The sequence below is a fragment of the Solanum lycopersicum genome, chromosome 6 (assembly GCF_036512215.1).
Source record: "Solanum lycopersicum chromosome 6, SLM_r2.1".
Classification (NCBI taxonomy): Eukaryota; Viridiplantae; Streptophyta; class Magnoliopsida; order Solanales; family Solanaceae; genus Solanum; species Solanum lycopersicum.
In genome coordinates this window covers 312,219-328,798 of record NC_090805.1, presented here as the reverse complement: position 1 = coordinate 328,798, position 16,580 = coordinate 312,219, and the positions used below count along the sequence as shown (strand labels likewise).

At 32.6% G+C, this 16,580-nt stretch overlaps 2 protein-coding genes and 1 non-coding gene across 3 annotated transcripts; all 3 read left to right on the top strand.

Annotated features, from left to right (window-relative positions):
• Positions 1-827: 827 nt before the first annotated feature.
• LOC101250122 (uncharacterized) lies at positions 828-2,685 on the top strand. The gene is made up of 2 exons (XM_004240302.5): positions 828-971; positions 1,914-2,685. Exons 1-2 carry the CDS (start codon positions 936-938, stop codon positions 2,613-2,615), a joined length of 738 nt encoding a protein of 245 aa, XP_004240350.1. The 5' UTR covers positions 828-935; the 3' UTR covers positions 2,616-2,685.
• A 2,793-nt stretch (positions 2,686-5,478) lies between these two features.
• Positions 5,479-14,963, top strand: LOC101249826 (UDP-galactose/UDP-glucose transporter 5B-like). Its single transcript, XM_004240301.5, has 11 exons — positions 5,479-5,833; positions 8,564-8,677; positions 8,868-8,960; positions 9,151-9,216; positions 9,701-9,799; positions 10,969-11,048; positions 11,780-11,892; positions 12,877-12,965; positions 13,092-13,178; positions 14,343-14,411; positions 14,504-14,963. The coding sequence occupies exons 1-11, from the start codon at positions 5,723-5,725 to the stop codon at positions 14,621-14,623; spliced, it is 1,041 nt and encodes a 346-aa protein (XP_004240349.1). The 5' UTR covers positions 5,479-5,722; the 3' UTR covers positions 14,624-14,963.
• Positions 14,964-15,685: 722 nt separating this feature from the next.
• Positions 15,686-15,757, top strand: TRNAH-GUG (transfer RNA histidin (anticodon GUG)). The gene has a single exon. It is a non-coding gene; the product is annotated as a tRNA-His (tRNA).
• The last annotated feature ends 823 nt before the right edge of the window (positions 15,758-16,580 follow it).

Genomic DNA, 16,580 nt, shown 5'->3' with positions numbered 1-16,580 from the left:
GTGCACTTTAAAAATAACGATGATAAATTTTTAAAATTATATACATTGACATTAAATCTTTTAACATTATTGGACTGTTAATGTCATCTAGATAGTCTGATTAATGATAAAGACAAAAAATTTCAAAATTTTAAAAAATTTATGTTGTTTTTTTAAAAAAAATTTAATCTTATGTATAATATAATTATTTTTAACATGATCTTTTTGATTGATCTAACCATAAATAGTTTAGTCAGTGACAGAAATCGACATTTTCTAACAAGATAATTTTAAAATATAAAAAAATAAATGTATAAAGGAGTTGGTAAATTTAATATTCATTATATATATATATATATATATACAAAAATATTTTTTAACTTTATATATAACATATCTTTCTGATAGAAAAACTTTTGAATGTTCAACTCTCTTCTACCCCTGGCTTAACCCATGAGTCTGACATTCATTATTTTTCGAGTGATCTAATAGTATAAAATATTTATTTTATATTTTAATTTATTGACTTGACATAAAATTCATAAAATAAAATAAAATAAAAATTGAATAATGTGTTTTTACATTACATATTTATAGAATGTATCAATATAGTACTCTCTAATTTTGAAATAAAAGAATTTTCAAAAGAAGGAAAGATACATTTTTTTAGTCAAATTAAAAAAAAATAAAACAAACTAGTAAAATCTTTTAAATTTTATGTTTATGGAAGGTCTTTATTAAGATTCCATAAATAATTTTGCCTTTTCTATGGTGGGGATTGGTTGGTCTATACTACACCTTCTTTTGTCCTTTTTTGTTCCTTGTTTCCTTCTATAAAATATACATATTACAACTCACTCACCTCTTATATAAAAAAAACTTCCCTCTCAATATCTTTTCAATATTATCTTCTCTTTTTTCCTCTACTTCTTCTTTCAAGTTCATATCAAAAAAAAATGGAAGAATTTGATTCTTTATGGAGTTACCAAGAGGTAAGTCATTTATTTTCTTTGTTTCTTTCGGCCTCTTATTAAAATTTGACTTTTTTTGAAAATCTTATTAGGTTATTAATGCATCATTTAAGTTGGAATTCTGTTTGATTATATTTCAATGTTTGTTTTAGATAGCCTTTTCTTGAATTCTTAGAGTCGAATTTCAGTCAACTCATCTTCAAAGTGTCCAATTTTTACTTTGTTTTTGTATGTAAAGTAATGATGAGTTATTGAATTGGGCAATACTGAAGTAAATGATGTTTGAATTTTCATTTTTTCACGATAGGTGATTTTATAATATTGGACTGAAACGAGCTTAAATAGAAATTTATGGACCATTTGAGTTCATACAATTTGGATTGAGATGCAGCAGTAATTGTTTTTACTGTAGGCTTAGTGGTTTACTACACACTGTAAAACTTTTATAACTAGTGTCATAGGGGTAATTTTTAGTGAATTTTAAGGATTAATCATTGTTCATATTTATTTCCCCTGTCTTAGTTTATGTGCTAATTGAAAATCAAATAAGTTTTTTAATTATATTTTTAAAATATGTTTTTAGATATGTTAAATTATTAATTACTATGACATATATACTCTTTTCATAGATTTCAAAAATATAAAACTTTCGTAATTTTCTATAACTGAATTTACCTTTAATATTTAAAAACTCTTAAAATTCGAACAGTACCCCTAGTTTTCTAATTTTATAATATTTGGAGTTGACTGATAAGCTCCATGACCTTCCAATTGGCCCCCTCTTTATGACTTTGCTAACACTCCCAACTTTTGAATATAATTTATTTATATTCTAAAAATTATTTTTTAAAAAATACTAGTAGTTGCATTTGAAAATTCTATTAATTGCATTCATTATAATACTATTTCTTTTATGACTATATGAAAATGAGTTATAAAAACTAATTATTATTTTTTTTGTAGTCTATGGATGAAATGAAACAAAAGCTTTTATACACAAGTCTTGAAGTTGAAAGACTCAATATGGAAGCAAGTGAAGAAAAGAGGAAGAACAATCAACTAATCCATCTCATTAAATTAGCTTATCAAGAAAGAGATGAAGCAAAAGATCACCTACACAAATTACTCAACAAAATAAATCCATCTCAAATCATCAACATTGATAGTACTACTACTACTACAACAACAATTGAATCAAATAGCCTTAGTGAAACATACAACAATTCATCATCATTATCTCCTATCGAGTCATTTTTGGACGTTGTTTCGTCTCCTGAACAATACAGCACTCTTCCTCTTATCGCGCAACAAGTAGATAATGATGATGATCAAGGTTCGTTGATTATCGATAGACTTGTCAAAGGAAAGACATTGCCTCAACAGGGCAAGTTTTTACAAGCTGTGCTTGAATCAGGTCCACTATTGCAAACATTACTTGTAGCTGGTCCGTTACCTAGATGGCGTAATCCGCCTCAATTTAAACCCTTACATATTCCTCGTGTTACCATTAAAAATTGTGAAGGTGTGATGATGAATAATTGTTATGGTTCATCATTGATCAACAATACTCAACCTTATTTTGACATGGCTTGTGCATCATCACCTTATTTAGGTCCAAATTGTAACAGTTTTGTCCATATTAACAAGAGACAAAGGTTGCAGTGACACTATAGTTTTGTATAAAACTCATTTTTTTACCTTTCAACTTAATGATTACATCTGTGTTTCAACTTTTTATTTTTGTTCGATTGGTGATTTCTTTTCATATGTTGTAAATCTTGTTGGAAAGACTTACTGTTAGAAATAGGAAAACAGACTAATTGCACAAGTATTGACTTTGTCATGAAAAATCAGTCTTATAGAGATATAGTTTGACATATTGCTGATGAAAATTTTGCTTTACCAACAGATGTGTTTGTTCAATTTAAAACCTCCAAAAGGTAGTATATAGTCAATGTAGTAGTCAAGATTATGTTGTTCGGTTACTAGAAAATATATTTTGAGCAGGAGTGGATTTAGAACATACAACCTTTAGGACATTTCATAATATTTTAACCCTAGATCAAACTTTTAACTTGTGTGAAGAGGTGTCAATACTCATATATTTCAATTTAAGACCTCCAAATATTACCACTAAATCAACAAGTACATGTTACACACTAAATATTTGATGGGAGGTAGCATATATATAGTTAGGGATCGCAATAGGGTGGTGCGGAGCGGGCAGGGCAGTGTGGGTTGAGCTTAACTCGCAAAATTTTCAATTCGCCCAACATAGACTCGTTCCGCATGAACCGGCCCTACTTACTTTTTGTTTAGTATTTTCTTTTTCTAATTAAGTTTTAGTCTAAAAATAAATTCATTTTCCATTAAGTTATATGAATTTAATAAGATAGTGAAATTTATTTTTAGAGTTTAATTTGGAAACACGTACAAAATTGAATTACTTTTATTGGAGTATTTTTATTTACTATCTTGAATATTTAGTAGTTTTTAAGAAATTATCCTAATAAATAACGTTCTATCACTCTTATAACATTAAAAAAAATGTTACAATTAAACCCATATAAATTAACATATATCCAAAACCCTTTTTAACAAAACCCATTTCAACCCATCCTGCATCCCACTTCGCCTTTCATTAATTTTAAAAAAATCCACTTCAACCCTCCCGCATCCCCCCCACCGTGCACAACCTCAAACCCATCCCGCATAGCCGTAACCTCCCCCCCCACCCCACCCCTATCCCCTCATTGCCATCCCTGCACATAGTTAATGTAGTAGTCAACAAAGCAACTTACTTTATGTTGTTAGTTTGTTAGAATTTTTTTTTTTGAGTCGTGATTCTTGAATTTTAAAAGGTGTAAACGAAAAGTGAAGTGTTTTTGTCCAAAAAATACCAAGAAAAATAGATAAAATTTGAATAACACATTCACATCGAGTGAGTGAGCTGTGACTTTTTTTGATAATACACAATAATATGTGTTCATAATATCCTTTGTTAGCTATATACATAAAAGAACTTTTCTCATTTTTTAGTTTTTGATCCTCTATATTTTTTCTTTTGGCACATTAATAATTATCATGTGATTTACTATTGTCGAGTGAGCTAGAAATTCACCACAAATTATGGTATAGCTACATCAATAAATAAAGGGAAAATTGTATATAATGACAAATTAATAAATCAAATTAAATGCTATAATCATAGATTAATGTGCCCTGTAGCAAACTGTTTGCTAGTCACCTCTCTCTCTCGAACTCTTGCTTGCACTCTCCCTCTCTCGCTCAATCTCTCGTTCACTTCCTCTCGCTTTTATACAAACACATGTGTATAAAATGCGTTTTTGTTTGTATAAATAGAGAAAAAGTTTGTATATATACATATATTTTTGTCCCCATCTGTCCCCTCTCCTCTACACTTATACAAACAGAAACAAAAAGAATTGCGTTTTTGTTTGTATAAAGCAAGAGAAAATTGTATATACACTTGCAAAATTCATATATCTTCGTCCTATACACTTATAATTATACAATACAAATATTCCTCTGCCCAAATTTCTTTTGTCTTTCTCTCTTTCTCGTTTTATAAATACACAAATTATTCAATTGATTTGTATATAACTGCTTTCTTTTGTATATGTATAGCGAATTGTACAATTGGTTTCTTTATATGTGTATAGCGAATTATACATTATTTACTATGGAGCGTAATTATGTAAATTTTGCTATAACATACAAATATGAATTTTGTATTTGCTATATGTGAAAGTTGCTCATAAAAGAAAAAAATAGCATATATTCATTAGAATTTTTAACCAAACTAAACCATTATATAAAACAATTTACCAAAGTAATACATTTTTCTAAAATTTTACAAAACTAGTATAAACGTATTTCACGGTAATGTTTTAGGGTATATTTAATTTTTTAAAAACTAACAGCATTAGGTTGATATATGTTACTGTAAGTAACGTTTTAGGAGTAAAACGTTACTGTGAGTAACGTTTTAGGAGTAAAACGTTACTGTGAGTACCATCTATCAATCTGACGCCATCAACTTTTAAAAATAAAATATATCCTAAAACGTTACTGTGGAATACGTTTATACTAGTTTTGTAAAATTTTAGAAAAATATATTATTTTAGTGAGTGACTTTATATAATGACTTAGTTTGGTTTAAACCTCATATTCATTACCTCAACTACCTTGATCAGAATAATTTTCTTACATATACTATACATTTAGTGGAAAGTTTGTACTAATCGTCAACGATCAAATGTTCAATACTAAGAGCATATAACTTTTACCTTAGCATTATATACTTATAAGTATTTGTTAGATTAATCGAAATACTTTAAAAATATTTAAATATTATTTTAACTAAAATCATTTAGAATAAGTCGATCCAATTTAGAAAATGTTCACCAAACAATTTCAACTTCAAGTTTCACTGTCCTTACCGTTACAGTCACAGAGTGGGCCCCATTCATCTTACGTGTATTAGCGAAAAAATAAAATATCAAAAAGAGGAAAGCGGTCTTTCCCTCAGTCTAAAACCTCATTCTTCACTGAGTAAAATCACCGGCGATCTGCAGAACGGAACTCCGGCGACCTTCCGTAGACTTCTCATCCGTGGTGATCTTCCTGTTTCTATTTCTCCTTTATCCCTTTTATACATTTATATAACGTAAAACGAAACACACACAGCTGCGTATAGGTGTTTTGTGTGTTGTATTGTAATATAGAGGTGGCGGCGGTGGGTAGATTGGATGGATATGGCGGAGTCATTATCGGCGCCGTTAAAGGACAACAAGCTGTTCAAAGGAGTTTTTGCTGTGGGCGGAATCATGTCTACTCTCGTCATCTACGGAATATTACAGGCATATTTCTCATAATCATCATCTTCATTACATATTTTATGTGATTAGAAATAAGTGTGATCATACTTTGTATATATTTCAATTTAAATGACTCTATTTGACTGAGCATGGAGTTTGAGATATCGTTTCAGTGGTAGCGAAAGAAAATAGCAAATTGATGGTTGCAAAGTCGGATTGATATAAAAAGTACATCAACTTTTGTAGTTTGAATTTTTTTAAATTTGAATGATTGGAACTAGTGATAGTTTGATTGAAAAGAAATGGTGCAATCGCGTTGGGGATGTTCTAAAACAGAAAGAATGTCAAATAAAGTGAAACAAATATAGTATGTTCTACATTATGAAAATGTATAATTGCTTTAAGTATCATTGTATTGCTCGGTACTTATTTTGGTAGGAGTGGTAAATGTATTAGGAAGAGAGTACTACGGATGACCGTAAGGGGGAAAATAATTGACATAAATACTTGCAACTTTGGTAATTTATTCAGATGTAATTGACATAAAAAAAAGGGGGGAAAATAAGCTTTAGTTATTAGTGTATACTACGTAGAGCATTTGAAGACGTTTTTGTCTAATGCGTTGGAACATTGTTGAGTTGTTTATCCGACATCGGATATACAAAGAAATAGAAAGGGTTTTGAAAGGTCTTGGTTGACTCGACTCATTGCCGCTAGATTTTGGTTTAAATATTTAGATTCTTTAGTAGGTCAAGTTGGCAACCTTTGGCACACCAATATTCATACTCGTAGCTCTACATGGAGTCGTGTGTGAACCTCAGATTTAGATTACACTTGCAGAAGGACATCGAGTTATATATAAAAGGCTCTCATTGAATAAGCAAGTGCATCTAAAGGAGTTGAAAAAGGATTGGATAACCACTCTACTCATTGCCTTAAAGTTTTAGGTTGAATATGTAGATTCTTGTAACAAATTTGATAATCCGAAAAGCTTTTGATGTTAAGTATGCAACAGGAGGAAATGGAGGAATAGCTTTGGGTATTTAAGCTTTTAGAGCATTGGGCAAGTTCTTGCCTAATATGCTTTAGTTTTGCTTATTTTAGAAGTTTAAGTGTTCCATTTCTTATTAGGATTCAATGAAAGGAACATTTTTTGTATTAAATTCTAGTGTAAAGCATTTTATTATAAAGGACTTGGTCCCTCATGATTTGGCTATGGATAGGTAGAGGTAGATCAAAGAAATATTGGGGGGACTCGCAGTTGCTGCTTATCAAGGACATGATCTAGATAGATAGGTATGGAGGACACGAATTAGGGTAGAAGGTTAGTAGGTAGAAGTGCGTTATACTAGTAGGTATGAGTGCATTGTCTTGTTGTCCTACTACTAGTTGTAGTATTAATCTTGTAGTTTCTTTTTCTTCGATTTCTTTTACTATATGTTGTTTTATGTAGTTATAGTATTTTATTAATGTATTATTTGTTGTAGTATAGAGTACTATTCTGCTACTATCTATTGTTTTTGTTATTTTTTGTTGTCTCTTGTACTTCCATTACATCTTTTTCTAGGCTTTTGTCTTTAAGCTGATGGTCTTATCAGAAACAGCCTCTCTACAGTAGAGGTAGAGGTAAGCTTGGATTATACCTAGCAAGACTGTGCAGTTTACCCGCTAGTGTCATCACTCATTGGATGAGCCATTCTGTTTGTGCCAGTTGAGTAAGTTTGTCAGAGACTTAGGCAAAAAGCTTTGTACCTTACCACAGAAACTTTGCTATCAATAATGTCTGGCCCAGTTGCTCCCAGTAGACTTAACCATTTGACTTCTGACATTAAGAGGAAGAGAAGCCCTTTTGAGTAAGGGCTCTTGAATTAGAGCTAACTCACCTTCTTCTATTTCTACCAAAAAAGAAAAGCAAAAAAGAAAAAGAATTGAAGGGGAGCACATGGAGAGAGGAATAGAGCATAGTACTATATTTAGCATGCTTAAAACAAATTAGCATAAAGGAAAACTACAAAATATTAGGTTCTTTCATTAATAACTAATTAGTCTACATTCACTTATTCTCTCTAGCAGTTGTCATTTTTGCAAATCTGTTCCTATGCCCATTTCAAAGTTCAAGTGCTTAGGCTATATGCGCCCTAACTAACACTCGACCCGAGTATGTTGTCAGTTGTAATTTAAACATCATTTCAGTTCTACATTGGGAAACACATCGTGCAATATAGTCATCTAAATTCTACTTAGGCAGCTTACCAGTATAACACATAAAACTCTTCTTTCTGTGTTTATATGTCTCTTTTCTGTTTTCAATTGATTCTCATGCAAAATCTGCTAATTTTCTTTCTTTTACTTCCAGAGTTTACCTGTTAAATAGACTCATAGTAACTTATACCCCCCACCCCACCCCACCCCACCAAAAATGAAGGATTGATGTGATCACATAGGAAACAACTGTTGACAATGATCTTTGTAGCATTCAATTCCTTGATCTATATCCTCTTCTCCAGTTTCTTAAATTGAAGATGCAACTTAGTACAAAAGGGCATCTTCTCCTGTTAACACAAGTAATTTGAGGTTTCGTCTGCACTTTGTTTCTTTAGCTGCATATTTCAGGGAAATGGCATCTATAAGTATAGCAGCATCTATGCTGTTCAACTGGTTACTTTGATCTCATGTTTAGTCCCATATTTATAAAGCAACACATTTCTGCGTTTAAGTTGGATATTGCATATTTTTATTTCCTTGACATGATGATGAAATTTGTTCTTGCAGGAAAAGATCATGAGAGTTCCTTATGGACCAAACAAAGACTATTTTATATACTCATTATTTCTTGTCTTCTGCAATCGGATTACCACCTCTGCCGTCTCTGCTGGAGTTCTACTGGTACAATTCCAGGCTATAAGCGCAGATGACTTATTTATCTAATACTGCAAATGTACTGTTCATGATTCTAATCTCTTTTGAGAGCCTCTTGACGAGGCAGGGAATGAAATCTTCAGTATTTGACAAGTGATTCTTGGGAATTTTGTCACACACTGTACTAAGCATTTGCCTCCAATTCTCTGATTTGCAGGCAAGTAAGAAGGCATTGGACCCTGTAGCTCCACTCCATAAGTATTGTCTTGTTTCTGTGTCTAACATCCTTACAACAACTTGTCAGTATGAGGCAAGTTTTATCGTCTTCCTTATGGTTATATGAAAATGAAGTAAAAGACAAAGGAGAATACATGTAGTAAACATTAAACAAAGAAGATTATGAAAAGCAAAAAACAAACACATATAAGATTTGGACAGATAAAACTTGGCAATTGTGAAGTAATATCTAACAAGTACTGATAGTTTTGATTCTTGCTCAGGCTCTCAAATATGTCAGCTTTCCTGTTCAAACCCTGGCAAAATGTGCCAAGATGATACCTGTAATGGTAAGTTAACTTGCCATTTTAGGTTGTGTTGTAATTGCTGGAAAATGTACTTTATATAATTCCTGGTACGACTGGTTTGGAATTATGTAGTCAGCTTCAATTATATAATTTGTTTGAGTGTTGGCATTGCTGTCAAAGGCTTGTAGCTATGACTTCTGGCCCGTGATACCATATATCCATCTATTTGAAACAATGAAATGTGAATTTATCCATTAGTATGAAAAATTTAACTGGTGAAACACTAAAACTAAAGTTATAAGGTGTTTTCTAGGTAGTCTTTTGGCTATTTTAGGACATATAATTTCAAATAAAACCCCTCGTTTGCTAAAGTTAAAAGTTACCTTTTTTCATTTGTTATTCTGCCTCTTTGCATCTCGTAATTTTTACATTGTCTCACCTGCAATGTTTTGTTTATACAAGTAACCTATTGAGTATGCTTCCCAATTTGATACTCATCTTACTTTTGCCTTTTGTATTCATGCAGATCTGGGGCACTATCATCATGCAAAAGAAGTACAAAGGACAGGACTATTTCGTGGCATTCCTAGTCACACTTGGCTGTTCATTATTTATTCTATATCCGGTAAATAACTAATGTCTTCTTCTAATCACCTTTGTGTTTCTCTGAATTGCCACTAAGCCAAATAGGAATTATTTTGCATGAATCCTTCATAAATCTTTTGCTTTGTATTAACCTTTTCTAGTAGCCATGATTTAGCAGCGGAGACGTTGTCTCGTAAGACTTGTAATCTCTGGGAATCTTGCAGATTTAGGGAAAAATAGAACACAATGGAAGTAAAAGATCCATATATGTGAGATACCATCTAGATTAAGACACAATCATGTTGGTAAGCTTACTGTAAGGTCCAATGTTTGCTGGAGTCATTTTAATCTTCTACATCTGTATGCCATTAGAAAATATGAAGAACTATTAGTGCTAGACAACCTAAAAATTATTTGATATTGGAAAAATATGGTTCCAAATGGAACCCAAACTATAGAGCTTGGGATTAAGGTATAGTTGTTGTAATGGATCTTCAAAACTCGGAGATATGGAGACATACATGTCTAATGGACAGGTGCAATGGCCTAAATATGTTATGAGCTCTGAATGAGGGATTGCTGGGTTGAAGTTCCAACACTCTTTTATTGGGAAGACATTAAATGGGCAACTTCTACTGCACCTCCAGGCTCCCTAGAACTTTCATGCTGACCTGAAACACCAGAACAAATAGTTTACCGATTCCATATCTTTCGAATGAACGATTGCATGACATTATACTGTTTACCTTGTTGAGGGACTGTTTTGAAGCCAGGTATTTTATCCTTGTAGTCCATAATAAGTGAAATGTTGGGGTATGAAAAATGCTTAAGGACATAAATTAAGGCTACTTTCCACTATTACCCTTTTGATTATTTCCAAACTAGTCTCCTAGAAAATGTGAAGTAGTTAAGAACCTTATTAAATGAAGGTTAAATATGGAAAAAAGTCCCAGCAATTTGAATTATTCACTTATTTTGAACTATGAAAGAAGTCCCAATAATTCACTTAATATGGACTAGAGGGAGTACAATTTATTAGCCCGAAGCAGTATTATGTTCTAGCGGCTGATTCTCCAAACTAATAAACGGACTTACTAACAAGATTATTGTTTCTGGCACATGCGTTTGTGCTGGGTAGTGTTCAGAATATATTTTCCTGTGCAGTTATATCCTCGAGGCAATGTTTTTACAGTTTGTTTTTGGTTCTAGGCAGAAGGGGACACTAGCCCATACAGTAGAGAAAGGGAGAGCACCATTTGGGGAGTTTCTCTTATGATGGGCTATCTTGGGTATGAATTGATATAATCCAACATTTTAAACCTTTGTCATTGAATTCATGAATGTTAAGAGAACCAGGTGGATTCAATAACTTGAGACTTTCTTGAGAATGTGTGCCAGAGATCTAGAAAACTAGGTTTAAGCTTTCTATCTCATATCATGTATTTGAATGAATTTTGTTTATCTTAAAGGTTCTTATAGTGTTATCTCTTCTTCCTTCCTTGTTATACTGTCTTTCACCTTATTCGCTAAGATATCCAGAAAAAATAATCTGACTCCTTATACTCTATGATTGGAGCATCCAAGTCAATCAAAGGTGGAAAAAGATCAGAATGTGCTTTATAGACCGTATGAATGACTAACAATTAATACATAGAAACTAGAGAGTTATCTTTTGTGAAATTTCTGGTAAACAAATTATATGTTACTTGGCATATCAAATCCATCTCTTTTGCTTTCACAACAAATTTTTACAATTCTATTTACCTGATGCTATTGCTCAACGAGCTCTTATAATTGTTCACTAGCAGAGGAGTTATTTTGAGATAGGAGTCAAAAATAAAAATATCAAACCTTCACCCCTCAAGCAGATACAAGATTCTAACTTAAGAGGCAAATATACCCTTATTCAGTTCTCTATTTCATTAGTTTGTATTAAAAGGAGAAATTTAGTTATCTTAGAATTGAATAGTAGTTTGTTAGCTTCTGAAACAAGGTTTTAATAAAGCACTTGATCTCACAGGTTTGATGGATTTACGAGCACATTCCAGGATAAACTTTTTAAAGGCTATGATATGGAAATACACACGCAGATATTCTACACAACCGTCTGTTCTTGTCTTCTTAGTTTCACTGGTAAGATCTCATTTATTGCAGTTGCAAAACCAGTTTCTGCAACTAATGAGTAGTATGTTTGAGCTGATATAAGATTCAATATTACGCATTCAAGGGTGTGGCCTAGTGGCCTAGTGGAAATACACACGCAGATATTCTACACAACCGTATCTGCTTCTCCTTTCATACCAGTAGTATTAGTGTTATTTTCGTAGTTTCTTGTTCTTCGATTTCTGTTGCTTTATGTTGTTTCTTGTACTTTGGTTATCGTATTATTTAGCTATTGTTATTGTTTTTCTTTTAGAATGCTATGTAATCCTTCCTTATTATTTCCCCTGGCTGCTTCACTTTCGCACTTTCTTTTTTCCAGAACTGCTTTGAATTGCTTTCTTTTCTTAATTTGAGCAGAGGGTCTATCGCGAAAAAACCTCTCTTCCTCCACAAGTTAGGGTAAGGTCAGCGTACACACTACCCTCCCCAGACCCCGCTTGTGGGATTACACTGGGTTTGTTGTTTTTGTTGTAGATATTTGCTGATAACATTTAAATTGATTCTATAAATTATCTGAAATGCAAATTCATGCAACAGCTGATGAGTATGAAGACTTGGTTAGCTTCCAAGCTTAAGTGTGTTTGGCCTTGAATTATGTTTCAGTTTAGATCCAAAATTTTGACTATTCATAGCGTTATGTGCCTTCCAATTTTCCTCAATGTTCGTAATAACATCCTTGCTGTGTACTGCATATTATTTGACCTTTCTATTACATGAGCGTGGATGGTAATCTGTCTCGGACATCTGCATTCACAAGTGCAGAAATTCTTGACAGCTACTTAAGAATGTAAGGTTCAATGATATGCAGCAGCTCCTAGTGTATTGTCTTTTTTGTTAGGCAGGATATTCAGTTGAATGACATTTTAAATGTTTGAGTATCCCAAGTTTGTATTAAGAATGTTCGAGTTTATGTTTCAATGACTGGATATGACTAGTGTTTTATTTCCCATTTAGGTATGATTATGCAAGGCAATCTTCTCATGGCAATTGATTTCATATCTCGCCATCATGATTGTTTCTTTGACATTGCTCTGCTTTCGACTGTAAGTTGTTTTAAAATAGATAAATCTTGATTTGCTTAAATGGAGAAACTCTGTTCTCTGCCAAATTGCGAAGACTCGTTTCTGTCATTAAAATGTAATTATATCTGTTTACGTTCTTTGTTACAGGTAGCAACAGCTAGTCAATTCTTCATTTCGTACACAATCCGCACATTTGGTGCTCTAACCTTTGCAACCATAATGACCACAAGACAGGTAATAAGAAATAGTTTAAGGGTTTGAGAAAGTTATATGCTCTCCACTTAGGGTGTGTTTGATATGAGGGAAGGGGAAAATGAATTCCAGGTCACTTTCTGCAGTTTGGTATGACGGAAATCATTTTTGATGTTTTGCTTTTTCTGTCAAAAAGGAGAAAAATGACTTCCCTCACTTATGGGTGGAAGGTTTTTTTGGGTGAAGGTATTTCGTTAATTGAAATCATCAAGAAGGTGCAATCTTACAAAAGTACAGAGTAAGCAAAAAGATGTAACAAAATTAACTCTTTATAACTGTATATGAAGTTATGACTAGGGAGCTAACAAAGTCCGGAAAATGGTCAGTGCTGTAAACATCTAGCTTTGATGGAGTGGTTAGGCGTTGAGATTCCATCAGAACATCTTCAATTACTATCGCTCCACAATACCCAAAAAGGAAGAATTATTGCTGGGATCTTAACCAAGTCTTCTTGATGGTTTTATTACTCTCCATAGACTTCAACTATCATAGGCCTCTTTCACATTGTGGCATGACCCAGAGAAGTCCAAAAATAAAAACACGTTCCACAGGTCAGCAATGATTGCACAATGTACGAAAAGATGGTCAAGTGTCTTAGGGCTATTTTGTCACGTATGACATCTGTGAGCAAACTAAAAGCCCCTTCCTTCTGTTGAGGGTATCTTGTGAAAGACAAGCTTCATTTAAGGTAATCTAGCTGAAGCAGATAAACTTTGGATGGTAGTTTTGCCCTCCATATTAGGCCAGGAGTCGATTATCCCATTTCGAGAGTGTAGCACTTTCACAGAGGAAGTCTTGTTCTGTCCCCAGATCAAGGAGTCAGTTGTGTCTTCTACTATGGAATAGACTATCCACCTCTGATTCCTGTACCAATCTCCTGAGATTTCATGGATGTCCCAGCTATTGCCAGTTCTGTTCTGCGTGAAAGTCATTTGCTTTACGACTATCTAATCTTTTGACTTTAGATTTATTTTCTTCAACTTACACTTAGACATTATTAGTCTCTCGTATTCAAAAGTTTCGTCAAAACACTCACCAGTTAGCTGATATTATTTTTTATGGAAAATGTTTTTCACTCACAAACCAAACACCATAAATATTTTCAATCCTAGGAAAATGACTTCTGCTCAATTAAATTTGATGTAGTTGTTGAGCATTTTGCTGTCATGCTTGTGGTTTGGCCATCCCCTCAGCTGGGAGCAATGCATTGGAGCTGTAAGCATTTTACTTCATCATCTCTTGGCTTTGGAAGCTGTAACTTCCATTTTCTGTTTTATGTTGTTTTACGGTTAATTTCATTTTTTCAGGTCATTGTGTTTGGGGCCCTTTATGCAAGAAGCTTCTTAAATAATACTCAAATGAAACCACCGCTAAGTTTGGAGAAGACAGAAAATAGAGCTTCAAGTCCACCAAAAGGAAATCCATAGCTAGACCTTGAAAGATTCCGATGTTTGCAGTATAACTGATTTGACTAAAGGTGGAATAGATAGGACTTCTATGGTAGGGTCTTTAGTAACTTGAATCCAATATTTGAAACACATTTTAACAACCTGCCTCAGGTATTCACTATTGTTGAAATAGACACCCATAAGCTATAGAAGTTGTGAGTTTTGTCCTTCAAGTTTCTTTGTATTCTTCCCCGTTTCTCGGTGCTATAGGAAGAATTAGCTTTGATAGAGTTGTTAACAAACTACAGTTTTATCTTGGCAGAGCTAAAATAGATGTATTTCATTGCTTTATGGAAAAAAGATGGCAGGTTTTATATAATATGACTCTTTGAGTGCTGATTTCTTGTATAAGCAGATACAATATGGATGCTATTAAGACCACCGTGTCTGCTGGGCTTGTGAAAGAAAAGTTCGGCTTTATGTTTGTTATAAGATGAATCGATCAATGAACCAAAATAAGTTAAGACTCTATTAAGCTACTCCAAGCGTTAGTGGTGGATCTGAATTAGTAAAAAAAATCAAATGTGAGTATCGGATTTGAATTAGTAAAAAAACAAATGTGAGTATTGGACACTGAGTAGGTTAACAAGAAAAATGTGAACATTTTTAAACTTGATTGTCCTAAACTTGGAGATCAAATTACAATACCATTATCATGAGGCAAATGATAATTCCATGTCTGTGAAAATATCATATGCTGGTGTAACCTTTATCTAACTGAGTTTATTATTTGTCCACCGTTTTCAATTTGTTTGTCTTAGTTATTATTTCAAAAGTCAAAGGATATCTATTTTTATTATAACTCTTTCTAATATTTTAGTAATAAAATATCATAGAACATCAGCTATTGTGATTCATAATGTATATTTTTTTTTATGTTATTCCTAAAAATATGTAGATTTTATTTAAAAAATTAAAGAATTTATATTTGAGTTCATATATATATATATATATATAGATAGATAGATAAATTCTTATCCAAATGTTAAATACTTATCAAAGATGAAGATATTAAATAAAGTTGTAGAAATTTGTCATGTAGTGGCTGTAGTTTAGTGGTAAGAATTCCACGTTGTGGCCGTGGAGACCTGGGCTCGAATCCCAGCAGCCACACTTAAACATCTTTTTACGCTATTCAGCTTTAACATTTTCATTTTGTGTTCCATGCTGTAATGATTAGGCTCACCAATTTGAGTCTCCTTAGCAAAATAGACCCAATTTACAAGTACATAGACGACTCATGACTCATCTAGGACTACTTTTAATTAATTGTAAGATAAATTTTATTAGTTTAGAGCTAATTACTGAGATACAATTTAGTTTGCATATTACATATCTTATCTAATTATATATGATGTCAAAATTAGGTGTAATTGTTCTAGATACATTGTCAAGTGGATTCACAAGTATTTAAGATATCTAGTGTCTCATATACGTGCGAATCACATCAAATATACATGTATCTAGTGTGATTAACATGTATCTTGGATCATAACAAATCTCCCCCCCCCCCCCCCCCCTTATTTAGTGTATATGGTAGCAAAAACACATGTATCTAATTATATCTTTCTTAATATATTGTAGAGAACTCTTAATTAGTGATAAAATATGTAGTATTTTGAAGTGTAGGTAATAATGATAATATGGTAGTGAAGTATGTCTTATTACGTAGTTTCTCCTAAAAAACACAAATTCCATTAGTTTTAGGCCTAATTACGTGCTTTTACTCTAGCTTTTGAAATTACCTTTTATATGACATTTACTTTGCTAGATATAAGTATCTGTCATATTAAGATACGTGTATCTGAGATAAATATGAGGCAAATAAGGTGCAATTGATTTCACATATCGTATCCAAATGTGATTCACATGTATCCTGGATACACTTACACTCTCGCTCATCTCACTCCTATCACAATGACCTCTTTACTTTGTC

Bases quoted from the DNA above. Each gene is read 5' to 3' on its own strand.
- LOC101250122 (XM_004240302.5), top strand. From the start codon at position 936: ATGGAAGAATTTGATTCTTTATGGAGTTACCAAGAG. The intron at 972-1,913 runs GTAAGTCATTTA...TTTTTTTTGTAG, and splicing joins CTTTATGGAGTTACCAAGAG to TCTATGGATGAAATGAAACA.
- LOC101249826 (XM_004240301.5), top strand. From the start codon at position 5,723: ATGGATATGGCGGAGTCATTATCGGCGCCGTTAAAGGACAACAAGCTG. The intron at 11,049-11,779 runs GTATGAATTGAT...TTGATCTCACAG, and splicing joins CTTATGATGGGCTATCTTGG to GTTTGATGGATTTACGAGCA. The intron at 14,412-14,503 runs GTAAGCATTTTA...TCATTTTTTCAG, and splicing joins GGGAGCAATGCATTGGAGCT to GTCATTGTGTTTGGGGCCCT.